Below are 13603 nucleotides of genomic sequence, written 5' to 3'. Positions count from 1 at the left end.
ACAGCTGGGCAACACCCAAACGTGTCAGTACGAACCACCAATCTGTGATGAAAATTTCTTCCTTAGCAGCTTCCATGGCATTTGCGACGTCTTCAAAGTACCACTTGGCATTGACATACCTGCAAAAGCAAACAGAGAGCAGAGTTATGCCTCCTCCCCTTCATTAAACAAAGTACACAGCTGAAGAGCAATGGGGTTCTGTGTTAATGACATTTATGATCTCTTCTCAAAAGCAAACACAATCCTAATTTCCAGAATCAGGACAACGAGCAGGGAGAATTCAATGCTGTTATCAGCAGCTTGATGAAACAGCAGAATAAGGGAATATTAAGTGCCTCTTGGCACTTCTGCCAAATTCACACAATATTCCTGGGTTCTGCTTGACATGCTAGCCAGGTTTGTGTCTCAGGAAACGATGATGGAACGGTGTTTCCTTTGATTTATGGAAAGTACTCAGGCAGAGGTTGTTGCAAGGCAGACAGTGCAGGGAAAGCATTGGTCTGCTTCCAGCTAGAATCCAGTTTTTGAGGCACTTCTGGGAATGGTTAGTGCAGTCAGGTTACACTGGGGACAGAATGATTTCTCACGAACTGCTGTGTGCATAAAGCCCAGCTCACCCCCCCACCTATACCCAGATCTGCATTTGTTGATTCCCTCTTCTTCTCTTTATCCTTACAATGACAAATACCCAACACCTTTGAATTTAAGTGTAACTTGACTTGCAAAACACCAAGAGCTGTGACGCAGTGTTCCTGCCAGCCCTGCTACTCTGTCCCTGGTGAAGCAAGCCTCTTTTTTTTTTTTTTTTTTTGGCAATTTCTTTAATTCTCACCAGCCCCCACAGCTACCAAAGGCCACCAGCTCTGTTGGTCAGAGGTGCTGAGGGCAGGCAGGGGACAGGTGCTCACCACTTGGCCAGGGTGTTCTCCTGCACGGCCGCGTAGGAGCCGAAGCGATGCTCCGTCAGAAAGTCCTTGCCGTGTTTCCGGATGAACTCGTCTATGCCCTGCCTCCACCACTGGGCATGTCTGTAGCTGTTACACTTCAGAATCAGCGACCTGTAAGGACACACAAAGCACAGGGCAGGAGGCTGAAGCCATTTCCATTTACTTGGGCTGCTCCTCACTGCCTGTCCAGGTTGGTAAATGCATCTGTACCAGTCATATTTACGCAAAAAGTAGGGACATTGCTGTTTTGTTTGCAAAAGAATGCACAGCACTGAGCTGCTCTGAGTGACTAACAGTATTGCACTGCCAAGCATAAAAAACCCACCCATGTTTAAATTATTAATACCAGCTTAACTTGGAGTTGGAGCCAGCTAATGTTGTATTTTTTAAGAGATGAATTTATACTGTATGCTAACATAAAAACATTAAATATCTCTTTATCCCCCACTAGCATGTCTTTTGAGCAATACTCCATTGGGATGCAGAAGAAAGCATCCCTGCTTGCAGCTTAAAGAGAACAGAGTGCCTATAAAATTACCTAAGCAATAGCTGCGGAACCAGACTGTGCAACTCAGCATGCACCGTGCCCCCAGGCCCCAGCAATAACCACAGGGATGGACAAACAGAAGCTCCAAATGCCTCATTAAGGCATGGGAAATAATCAGCATTAGGGCCAAAACCCCAGCAGGTCTGAGCACAACAGCAGCAGCTACCCAGGCTTGTTAACCCCTCCTGCAGAGCAGCATCGATTTCTCCTTAAAAAAGCAAAAGCAAACTAGAAAGGGATAAACAAAGTTGTTTTCTTACCTGGAGAGATTGTCGATCTGCAACCCGTATTTCGTTTCTGTTTCTTTCTGGCCTATCTTGATGTTGAATTCCTTATCGACCAGCAGGACAAAGGAAATGGCCCCTGAATCAGGTTTCATGTACAACAGGAATGAATCCTTCACCACCAGCCACCTGCACAGACACAGCAACCATGTCACCTGAATTTCACACCCATGACAAGCCTCAAAACAGGGGCCATGAAAAGAGCTAATAAAATGGAAAAGTGCTTCTTCAAAACACATGCAAATCATTTATCTGGGAAATCTACTAAATGGTAAAAATTATTCTCGGGAGCTAGACTGGGGGTGGTTTTCTTGAGCAGAAGAGTGCCTATTTTACGAACTTGGGTAATGAGTTTTAATTCAATATAGGACTTTTACAGTTATGTAAATAACTCCTTTCTACAGGAGTCTTTATAAATACAGGTTCTCTTGTTAAACAAAACCCACGAGAACCTTCCTGGTCACAAACCTCTGAGCACGAGGCAAGGTGCAACAAGCATTCCTCAATCCCTGATTTTTATTCAGCTTGTGTGCTATATGGGAGTTATTTGACGTTTCTTACATTAATTCTGATGCTAGGATCACTTTCACTCCTATCAAAATATATGAACAAGGCATTTTGGAAAGCTTTTATTGCCAAGCAACAGGCACCCTGTTAGAAACACATGAGGAGGGATGACCGGCAGGTTTTACATAAATACTGTAGCCTGAAGACAACTCTGGGAAAAAACACATTTTTTACTGTGAATGGCATTTCTAATTTTTTCTCCCCCTGCAGCGTAGCTGGGGTAACCAGCCCCCTCTGTCCCACACAGGTCTCCATCACCAGACCTTTGCTTCATTCTTCTGCACACTCAGAAACACACAAAGCAGCACAAAACACTGCAAAAATCTGTTCATTTTTGTATCTTTAGTAACAGCCTCAGCTCCTCATCTACTACCCATATTTTTTTATTAGATCCCGTAGGTTTTTTTCTTGCTTTCAGGGCCCTGAAAGAGTTATGTGGCATCACCTCTCATTTGGTGCCAAAATACCTCCCCTCTCTATTTGGCCCATAATTTCACTCTTAAACATCCACAGGGTCTATTTCCAAATACTCTCCCTTCTGTGTTTCCCAGGCAGCTCTACATGCCTGAGGAGTCCTTGCCTGTGCCCACTCACAGCTTCACCCCACTATCCTCCTCCATGTCCTAATATCCTTCCTTTAAATAACCCTCTCTGGGAAATATTACTGATATTTGCTTATTTATTGATGCATAACTATCAGTCCCAGTGGGCCAAGATGGGAATTTAGTGTCTCACTTGTGATATTCTGTACACAATCCCACTCAAACACTTCTCCTATCCCCTTTCTAGGCACTAAAGGAAAATGGAGATCCATCAGAGCTGGGTGTGCTACTGTCCCCACTACAGCTTGAGCTCTGGACAACACAAGAAAGGGTTAACTGGGCAGTATCAAGAGGAAAAGGCATTTTTTTCCATAACAAAAAAAAAAAAAAAAAAAAAAGAATTGGTGATGATTTAATTATTTGACCTGAAGGAAGCTCACATCTTTGTCTCCCTGTACCCTCATTATAGAGATTTTCTGTAAACCTAAATTAAGAAATGTTGGAACGACTGTGCAGAAATAGGACCTTTTCTTCACAAGAATGCAGAAGGATTGGAAAACTGAACAATTAAAGATAAAGCTAATGAAAGCCCATTGGTGATGCTTAAATCCAAAGGTGCATAATGCCTGGGGAAGCTCCATCAACTAAGAAATTGCTGCTGTAAGGCAGATATGGGCTGTTTGGATTTTGAAATGGAAAGATTTGCCTGGGAAGGGCATGCTCCAGGAAACACACCCTGCATTTTTTGGAGGCTGGCTGGTAACTCAGGTACTTCCCCACAGCACACATCTCCCTGTGCTGCAGCCCCGGGCAACACAGAGACCTAATACAGAGGGTAAAAGGATGGAACAGCAAATTATGTCTGTCTTCAGCAGAAAGGGACATGGGAACAGGAGAAAACATTGGGATTCAATACCTGCAGTAGTCAGAAAGAGGCAATGTATTTAATGCCAAGGTTAATTGCACCAAACAGCTCCTTAGCACTGCAGGTCACATCTGATTTGATCCTGACCTGAAGCAGTCCAAAGAGTGTTTCAATTAATTGGTTTTCATTTTGTAATTAGAGGAAGGGAAGCTGAAAGGCCAGGCTGAAATCTGTCTGGGGCAGGCCACCAGCCACATTCCCTCCCAAAGGCACAGAGCCACCTGTGCTCCTGCAGCAGGGAAAGCTGGGCACAGTCTGGGAGGTCACTGCCATTTCTGTCAGTTCTAGGAAATCCCAGATTTTCTCTGGAGTAACATGTCCCTTCTGTGAACTCCAAAGGAGAAAAAACCACCACACAGAAGGGTGAGGCAGGGAATAGCCCACGGGCCCTTCCAACCTGAAAATCTGTGGCTTTCGTAAAAACAGCAAGATTCTCTCCCACAGATTTTTTGGGAGAAAGAGAGAAATGGAGATTTTTGTGTGCCCAGGGAGCACGTGGCATCCCCACCTCTGCCACCCCAGCAGTACCTTTTGGACCAGCGGTAGCACATCCTCCCTTGGCCACAGCAGTTCAGGCCAGGAATGCGGTGGCCCCCGGAGCGCTTCATGATGAACCCTTCTCTGCAAGGACAGGAACAGGGTCAGGGTGAGGGATGGGGCTCACCTGGAGCTGCAGGGGGCATTTGGAGGGGGTGCTTTGCTTGCTGAACCCCATAGCCCTTGTGCCTTGGGCTGGCTCTCCAACTGTGCCCAAGCAGCCTCTGTGCTGTACCCTGAAAGCTGGATGAAGGGCAAAAATAAACCACCCCAGAAGAAAATCATGGAGTTTTAAGAAGCACAGGGTCCCAGTTTATAGCACAGGAAACAGAAAATTAAGTGGCTCAAAGGAAGGGCTGCAGGAAGGGAAGGGTGGACATCCCAAAAGCTCTGTCTCGTAAAGCAGCCCACTCTCAAAAACGTTTCACAAATTGTAGCATTTCTGTCTAAACAGTAATAATTTTTCATATCTAGTACGCAAAATATTCCCGAGTCAGTTAGTGCTGAGAAAGGAAGCTATTAATTTTAACAGTATTTATGTATAAAGCCATGCTCTTAGTGAATCATAACTCACAAAGACAGCTGACAACTCACATGCCCTTCGGTCCCAGGTCATGGATGAATGACAGCTGACTAACTCCAACAAACTCCATCTGGGAAAGAAAAAGAGATTCCCCCCATCTTTACAACCATGAAATCCACAACATTTTTTTGCTTTGTCACAGTGACTTGCCATAAAGGCGTACATAACATCCAGAGCAGATGTTATCCACCATCACTTAAGCATCTCCAAGAAGACCAAGGAAAGTATTTTAGTTGAGTTTTCTGTTTTTTTTTTATTTTAGATGTACTTTGGAGAACACATTTCAGGACAATTAAACTCAAATACATCACAGGGACTCCCTGGTATTCTCCCTCCGAGATCTTTAGCTGAAAAAGGACTCAAGTTTGACACTGTTCAGGAGTCTGTGTGATCTTGGCTGGCTACCTGAATCCTCTCCTCCCTCCAGAGAACCTCAAAGAAAGACTGCAAAGGAAATGAGGACACATGCCCAGAGCATGGAGACACCACAGGAGGGTTCAGCCCCACAACCCATGAACATCCTCCAAGGCCACTGCAGCAGGTCAGTGCTGAACACACATCACTGCCCCTCTGGTTCCAGCAACCAAAAATGCACAGGAAAGCCACAGTGGGGCAGAAGGAGAGCAAGTTCAAATCCCAAAGTCAAGGAACCTGCCTCCTCATGGCTCCTCCTGCTTCAGCAGGGGTTGCAGGGAACATAACAGCGAGCAAAGCTGGAGAGAAAGCTCAGTATGATTACGTTCACCTCTAAAAATAGGACACTGGGCAATTTTGACCGAGCAGGCTTTTCTTGGCACAGCAGGACATTCCTGGCAGTCTGCTGGTTATTAGCCCTGGGCCCCTTTAGCAGGGAGAAACATTCTCCCAGGGTGTCCTGTGCAGGACAGGGCTGGGGCAGGCACAGCCCAGTGAAGGAGTCACCTTGCACAGCAGAACCCTGTCTGCACCTAATTTATTGTCAGAGCAAGCTGTCCAAGTGCAGAAAGGTGCTCAGGGCAGGTGTCACTGTCCCTTTGGCCAGGCAGCAAGCCAGAGGGAACCTCTCACAGCACAGTTTGGCAATGAACCTGCTGGGGCTGCAGTCCAGGGCTCAGCCCATGCTCCTGACTGGAGTGGGGACAGGAGGCAGCCTCTGTAGAAGCTTTAGGATATGCCCACCCATACCCACAGCAACTGCAAGAAAAGGCTTTCTCTTCTCCAGGAAAGGGCCACTGTCACCTCTCTTTGGCAAACCAGCCTCAAGGTCCTCATCAGCAAAATTCAATTTTGCACAGGAACTACATAGGTGGACCCCTAAGTCTCAAAGATATCTTCAGACACCAAGTGTAACAAAAAGTATCAGTAAATTTGGGGTCAAAGTCTATCTTGCCATTATGATGAGGTTAGCACAGGCTCCCTTCCCAATACCATAATTTTTTTTCCCAGAAAACAGCAGTAGGACTGAAGATCCTTCCATCTCCTCATGCTCAGCTGCTCCTGGGATCTTCCCAAACTTCTCATATCAGCCAAGGCCATGAAGAAGAACAAAAGACACTGCTGCTTTCCTCTTGAGTATCTCAAGGACATAAAGTAACTTCTACTCAGCTGAAGCAATTTTAATGCTTTGATTTTAGGGTGATTTCAGCCTGTTTTCAGAAAGTGGTTAGAACAAGTCATTCCATGCTATATTACCAACCATCTTGCTCTCTCTGTTCTCCCTAAGGGTTCTGGAAAAGCACAGGTGTGACCTATGAATGTTTCAGCTGTTTCTGCAGTGACACGTAAAGCAAGGTGGGAAGTGCCTGAAAAAATCCAGTGTATCCTACAAACCCTTATCAGACATCCCAAGCAAATTGTCAGGACAGTTCTTTGTCTGGATCTCATTTTAACTTCATGACATTTCATATCAGACAAATCAGAAACCCAGACATCTCTCTCACAGTGGGCATACACACAAAAAAAGCATAGAAATGTCAAAACCCTTTGAAAATGCTGGCTGGAACCAGAAAGCTTGGCAGGAATTTGAGGAGCACTGCATGCAGAGAAATAATGGTCCTCAAAGAAGCACAGAGAAAAACCAAGAGGAAAAATTACTGGCAGAAACAGAACTACCACTACATAAAAGAGAAACAAAGATTGTCTGGCAGGACAGCAACCTTCTCTTCAGCCAAGCAGTCTCTGGAACAGCAATGACAGGAGCCCATCCAACACATTGATCAAGAGTTGGTAAAAAAAAATTAAATAAATTCCTGCAGTTAGAAGGAAAATTCCCCAGTGTAGTGCAAAACATCTGATGGGATGATTTATTGTTACAATTAGCTATTTTTACTGTCACAGTGCCTCATCTGAGGTGCTCATCATTCACAGGGAGGCTGGGAGAGGCAGGCAGGGCAGCCAGGAGCTTTCATCTCCGTCACATCGGAATTCCTGCGCTGCCCAGCTGCTCCCTGGGATCTGGCACCCCACTCTGCTTTCAGAGAGACCCGCAGCAGGATGCTTTTGGCATGAGATAAGGGCCTGGAGAATGCAGCTTCAATGACATTGTTGTGGCAGCCAGGAGTGATGGGCTGAAGGAGGACAGGCTATGGAAGGTGGAGAACCAGCTGCAAGGTGTTCACACCATCCTGTCCTGCCAGCAATGTGGAACATGCATGATTTAGGTAAGTAAAAATTTCACAGAGCATCTGCATTTCAGAAAGGATTCATCTTCTCCATGCTGTACTTTTTCATTTTGACTCTTGCTCTTTATTTAGTGGGTTCAGAAATGCATCAAAAGCTGATTAGCACTGGTCACTAGCAATAACATGGAATTACACATTCTTCAGAATGATACTGTTCAGCATAATTTCTTACACAAAAATATTGCTTATACAAAATATACATTTAAAAAAACCCAAAATGTGGTGGATTTCAAGTGTAATAGCTTGAAATATTGGTGGGTTGGGTGGGGACCTCCACAAAAGTCTGTAGATCCAAATGCTGTATCAGAGGCAACCAGGGACCTCTCTCACTTCTCAGCTGTTCTTAATTAAGATGAGGTTTTTACCCTGTCTAAAGTTCATGCAAAACATTACACACATACACAACTCCAATCAAATCTCACTTTTCATTTTGCCTGGGCGTCTTTTAAATATGGGAGCTTGCACAAAAACAATGCAAAAGTCCAGTTAATAAATTTTTTAAACAGAATCCAATTAAACCTCAACATTTTGAAGCTATATTCCTCCAATTTTTAGGGAAAAAAAGTATGAACAGTTAACACACTGAGATTCCCACAACATTAATTTTAATGGTAATTGTCTTAAAGCACTTCAGCCCAAAAATACTGTAAAAAGGTTTTGGAAATAATAAGAAGAAGACATGAGATTTAATCACATAAATAAAATAATTTAAAAAAAATATAAAAAGCTAGATGATGTATAACCTCCCCAATGCCATGGAGTCACTGTGGGCCTGATCCTTAACCCAACCAGTGACTTCAGGTCTGCAAAACCACAAGCTTGACTTGAAGGCTCGACTGTCTTAGTGCACGTCACATCCTCCAGACAGTGTATAAAACACTTTGCTCTCATTGGCAAATAATAAATTGACCACAAACGCAAAATAAAAAAAAGCAAAAAAGCAAATTCATTAAATTGTGCAGCTCAGATGTAAAAAACATCTCCTCAGAGATGCTACTGACCCAAGCAGGCTCTTCACTATGACCAAGGGTTACACTCCAGGCAGGTCTCAGCTTGCCTTTGCAACTCAATGCCTAATCTAACAGAGTTCCTGATTTTAAAAAAGTCCTCAGTGCATGGATTTTTTGAGAGGAACACAAAGGAGTCCAAATGTGCTCCAAGATTAAGACAGTTCTATCATTTGTCAGCATCCAGGCAAAAGACTTCTCAACCACAGGAAGAGCAAAGCCCTCATTTTGTTCTCAGAAGGACAAATACAGTTCCAGGGAAAGTGCCAGAAATCTTCACTTAGTCTCATCTAGAATGGTGGGGGTGTTTGGGTGCTGTTTTAAAGGAAGCACTTCCTTCCCTGTATTTTCTTCCAGCATTGCCTGCAGGACCCATGCCGCCACCACGGGCAGCAAATCCTCCCTGAGCACTTCTCTGTGGCCAAATCCAGTGAAAGCCAACAATAAACTGAGAATTTATGTGCAAAAGGGACATCTGGCTCCAGGGGCTGGGGACAGAAGGGCGATTCAGCCCAGGAGGTAGCACCCCACAGCTGCCTGGGAAGGCAGGGCCGCCCATCTCCTCTCCCAGCCCCCACTGTGCAGCCTGTCCCAAACCACAGCCTGGCCAAAGCATCACCCACGTTCTCATAGGAGCAGAAATGTTCCAAAATATTTTTAAAAGGCAACGCCTGCCTAAAAGTGACGAGATGGATCCACACTGTAAAATAACTCTCCCCCGCTCTGCATATGCTACTGATCAAAATTGCCAAGTTATCCCAGTCTTGCTTCTAGAACAAAAGATGACTCTTTTCCACATGCAGGCTAACACAACTCTTCAGTGCATTGGAATTAAGCTCCACAGCCTGTCCCCTAAAGGAGCATGCTAAGGAATGCAGCTTCCTCAGCCTCAGCCTGAAGATTCCTTGCCATCCAGAGCACAACAGCCAACCCCAATGGGCACTTTGTCCCATGGAACAAGCAGTGCTCAATAACTCTACAATAGAGCACACACAGCTTTTAAGTTTTTATACACAACATCCAGCTATGAGCTTCCCAACATGTCTACACAATGGAAATCCTGCAACATAGAAGAGTATCTAACAACAGCAAAAGTGGAAGAGAAATGTCTGCTACAGAAATTCAAAGTTCAGTCTGTATTTTTGGCTGGTTTGAAAACCAGGTGTTCCCAGATACCACTCTGTGCTCAGAAATGTCACTAAGCTTGGCAGCTACTCAGTGCATGCATCAGATTTTGCTGGTAATACAAAAGATGAAGTAACACAGTCATTATGCAGCCAAAAAAAGGGGAAATAAATTGCCATCCCCAAGAGATGTCACGGCTGCAGCTGACAGGTAAGGACTTCTGAAGAAACATTCGAGGATGAATTTCAAAAGAAATGTTTTTGCTTAAAATAGGCCTGAAGCTGGATTTGACATCTCTCCTAATTTCAAACAGTGTTGACTTGAGGAAATGAGCCAACTACCATCTCCCTCTGGAACTGACAAAATATTCATTCACCTCTCTGGGCATACCACACACACAAACTCAGCATCACTGATGTCCAGGGAAACTGCACAGAATAGAAACCTGAGACAAACCTGCACTGAGAACCACACACAAAGCCCAGACTGAAGGAGCAGTTACAAATACGATTTGGATCCCAATTTTTTAAGTATTTAAAACCGTAATTTATCCATCTTGCAGAGTCTGCAGAATTAAACAGAATCTCTCTGCATCATACATGTACAACCAGCTGGACTGAACCAGCTTGAGGAGGTTATCACTGTGCTATACCAGCAACCTCTAACACTGAATCATTCCTTTGGTTTTAATCATGTTACATCTGTGTTGGAGAAATCAGCTGAGCCAAAATGCTCACAAAACAGCTGTAAAATATTTCTTGCAGAAGCTGCATGTTTTCTTCCAAGGAATTCAGCATTTGTAAAGTGAATATTCTTTAGACAATTAAGCAAAGTAATTTCTACTTACTGTTCCATGGTAGTTCCTGTACATTGGCATTTTCAGGATATTTGTCAAGTAATCCTCCAGCTGTTTCTACAATTAAAAGGTTGAAACTTTAGATAGGATAGGTTTTTCTTGAAAATTCCTGTAATCCAACTGCCTGGCATTAGGAATCAATCAAGAAATCAGACCCACTTTTCAGTTTGAGTGGATAAATAAATCCATTATTATGTGCTCACAAGATATCATAGCTCAGCACCATAAACAGTTTGGTCATAGGTTATTTACTGTTCATAGTTCTGTGTTTGTACTTCCACCAGCAGACCTGTTCCGTGGCAGGGTCACTTTGGAGGTCAACTTTTGTGACTGAGCTGAAGTTTCAGAACAATTTTGAATACCAAATCAGTCTCCATTGTTTCTGACCCACAGGAATCAGTTTTGCAAGAAAACAGGCTCAGAGGCAACTGAGAGAGCCTGTTTAACCAAAACAAAAAGTTCATGTAGTGACAGACACAGGGACCATGCTGTCCTGTCCAAAGGACACAGAGAGAGCAGTGTCTGGGCCTGTCCTCCCCAGCCAGGAAGGGAGAAGAGAAGAAATCATTATAGAAATCATTATGGGAGAAGCAATCTCTTTCCATCCTCATCGTAAAAGGGAAAAGAAAAAATTAGATTATCTGGGCATGGAAAACTGGGCAGAATCCTACAGGACACAAAGCAAACTGAAAAGGAAACATGAGCTAAAAAAATAAAAAGCATCTATACAACAGTTTTCTTCCTCTTTTAAACCCACATCTCTCTCCTCAAACTTCCCACACATCAGAGAAGCTGTGAACAGCAGGGTTTCTGCATGGCACAGCCACAAGACATAATCCTTTAATCCTTTGGGCCTTGAAGTTCCAGCGGCACAAAGCCCAGGGAGGGAGGGAGAAGCAGAAAGAGAACGACAAGCACAGCCTGAACAAACATGGGTTTTTTAACTTGCGAGCAGCAAAGCTGCAATGAAGAGGCAGAAAGACATCCACCCTCTCCATGGAAGAGCCCATCTGTTAACATCTGATGAAGTTACACAGAACACGTGTGCCTGGGCTAAAATTACCCACTTCAGTATCAATAGCCTGTCACTCCTCTTTCAGAGGGGGACAGCACTGAAATCTCTCAGATTTTGATGGCCACGGGGCTGCCTCCATCACTTGACTCTGAAAACTGCCTTCTTTATCTTTAAATCAGGTGGGAGGAGGGGAACCACCACTCCCAGCATCATGGTGTTCAGCAACTGCACAGGAAAGCTTTGCCCATGTGAACCCCAGCAGCAGCATCCTCATCATTGCACAGCAGAGAATCTGGCATTAAAGCTGGACTTGTCAAAGCCAAACTTTGTCAAGCAAAATACTGTAATGATACCAAACGAGGGTTTTGATAATTTGTGGCTTTGCAAGCAAGCTGCCAGGCTTCTCTGCACCTCAGAGCATGCCTCTGGCCCCCAGAGGGAGGTGGGCACTTACCCTCCTGCTGGAGAAGTGCTCCTCCCGCACCGTGCTCTCTGCGGTGTGCGGCAGACTCGGCATCTGCCTCGGCTCTCCCCTTTTGATGGATTGTCTTCTCACCGTGTGACTGGAAGGAAAAACACACCCCAACATCAAGTCTCAGTGCTGCAAGTGTCTCTATGCCTCAATACTTAACGCCTCTGCTGCAATGCCTTTATTTTTTCTATCTGAAAAGCCAGCTCCAAGTGTCTTACAAACTAAAGCACAACACAGATGTATCAGTATCAGTTTGATTTGTGAGGGCCAGCTTTTGGTCTCATAAGGAAAAGGAACCTACATCCTATTTTTAGGGCATTATGTTCCTCCAGCTCTTAACCCCTCATAATTTTACCTCTCCTATGATATCCCAACATTTCTCTACATCAGAAGGTTCTCACTCACCTACACCACTTCACAGTTCTTTTCCCTTTCCTCTTATATTTCCAGCCACCCAAGCACCAAGGCCAGCCTGGCCAGCGACCCCCATACCTCCCACATCCTGCACACACTGTCAGAAAGCCACAAAGCTCCAGCTAATTTCCATTAGCATTATCATAACCCTTCCCCACGTTCAAGGCAAATCCAGCTCAAAAGCTGATGACCCAGGAGACGTTTTCTGCGTCAGCAGAGAGATGTTTGCATCACTTAGATTCTGGCTGCTAAACACATAGATTAAGTATTTTTATTATAGCTGCTAAATATTCATGGAGACTGAATTCCTCTGCCCTCTCCTCCTTACAGCAAAGCAAATGGGACCAGCCAAATAGATAAGATATTAGAAGTTAACAGATCACATCTCCAAAACCCACCGTGTCCATAGGGATGCACTCACCTCCTGGTGGGGATAGGGATGCGCACGAAGGCTTTGTACCTCAGCAGCTCCCTGTGAAACTCCTGGAAGTGCTTGAACTTCCTTTTCACGTGCCAGACAAACTCTCCATGGGTCAGCTCGATGGTGTAAACATTGGGGCTTGGTACCTGCAGGGGAGAAAATCACCACATGGGATGCAAGTTTTGAAATAAGCCATTTTCCTGCAGCTGCTCATCTAAAGAGCCTTTATTCAGCTTTACTTAAGGATTATTGTGTCTCACGATTTCTTGTTCTGCTTTATTAGGTTTTATAAATAGACAGATAACCTTCTCTCCTAAGCATTTTCTGAGACACAGTCATCGCTGCTTCCTCAGCCCATGAACATGCAAGCACAAAATTAAGACACAAACAGCATTTTAAATACAGTTCTACGTAAATCAAACCAAATCTCTGGAAGTTCTGACCTTCTTAGTGGAAGTGAAGCGTTCAACTTCCAACACACGCACTCGGACAGGACATCCCGTGAGGTACGTCTGCGTGCCCGGCTCTTTGAACCCATGGGTGTGGTAGATGGCAGAGAAGGGAATGCACACTGCAAGGACCACAACACTGTTAGCTCCACAGCCTTGTAACAATCCGGGCATGAAAGGCAGCAGACAGCAATGCTTCAACTTGGGAGCATTTATACAGCAGAATTAATTTCAGCAAAAGAGAGAAATTTT

The 13603-nt window shown here is 44.5% G+C and overlaps 1 protein-coding gene across 3 annotated transcripts in view; it reads right to left on the bottom strand.

Annotated features, from left to right (window-relative positions):
- Nucleotides 1-13603, bottom strand: part of PLD1 (phospholipase D1) — a 72264-nt gene that overhangs the window by 28476 nt on the left and 30185 nt on the right. For all 3 annotated transcript variants that reach the window (XM_072933657.1, XM_030280907.4, XM_030280906.4), the window contains exons 3-11: nt 13346-13473; nt 12903-13048; nt 12050-12158; nt 10572-10637; nt 4944-5002; nt 4341-4433; nt 1755-1907; nt 909-1058; nt 36-119 (exon numbers count right to left, since the gene is read on the bottom strand). In XM_072933657.1, coding sequence (XP_072789758.1) covers nt 36-119; nt 909-1058; nt 1755-1907; nt 4341-4433; nt 4944-5002; nt 10572-10637; nt 12050-12158; nt 12903-13048; nt 13346-13473 — 988 coding nt within the window. The remainder of the gene's footprint in view (nt 1-35; nt 120-908; nt 1059-1754; nt 1908-4340; nt 4434-4943; nt 5003-10571; nt 10638-12049; nt 12159-12902; nt 13049-13345; nt 13474-13603) is intronic.

This window comes from Taeniopygia guttata, chromosome 9, assembly GCF_048771995.1.
Source record: "Taeniopygia guttata chromosome 9, bTaeGut7.mat, whole genome shotgun sequence".
Lineage (NCBI taxonomy): Eukaryota > Metazoa > Chordata > Aves > Passeriformes > Estrildidae > Taeniopygia > Taeniopygia guttata.
Note: the sequence above shows the minus strand (reverse complement) of the source record. Positions and strands in the feature narration are given on the sequence as shown.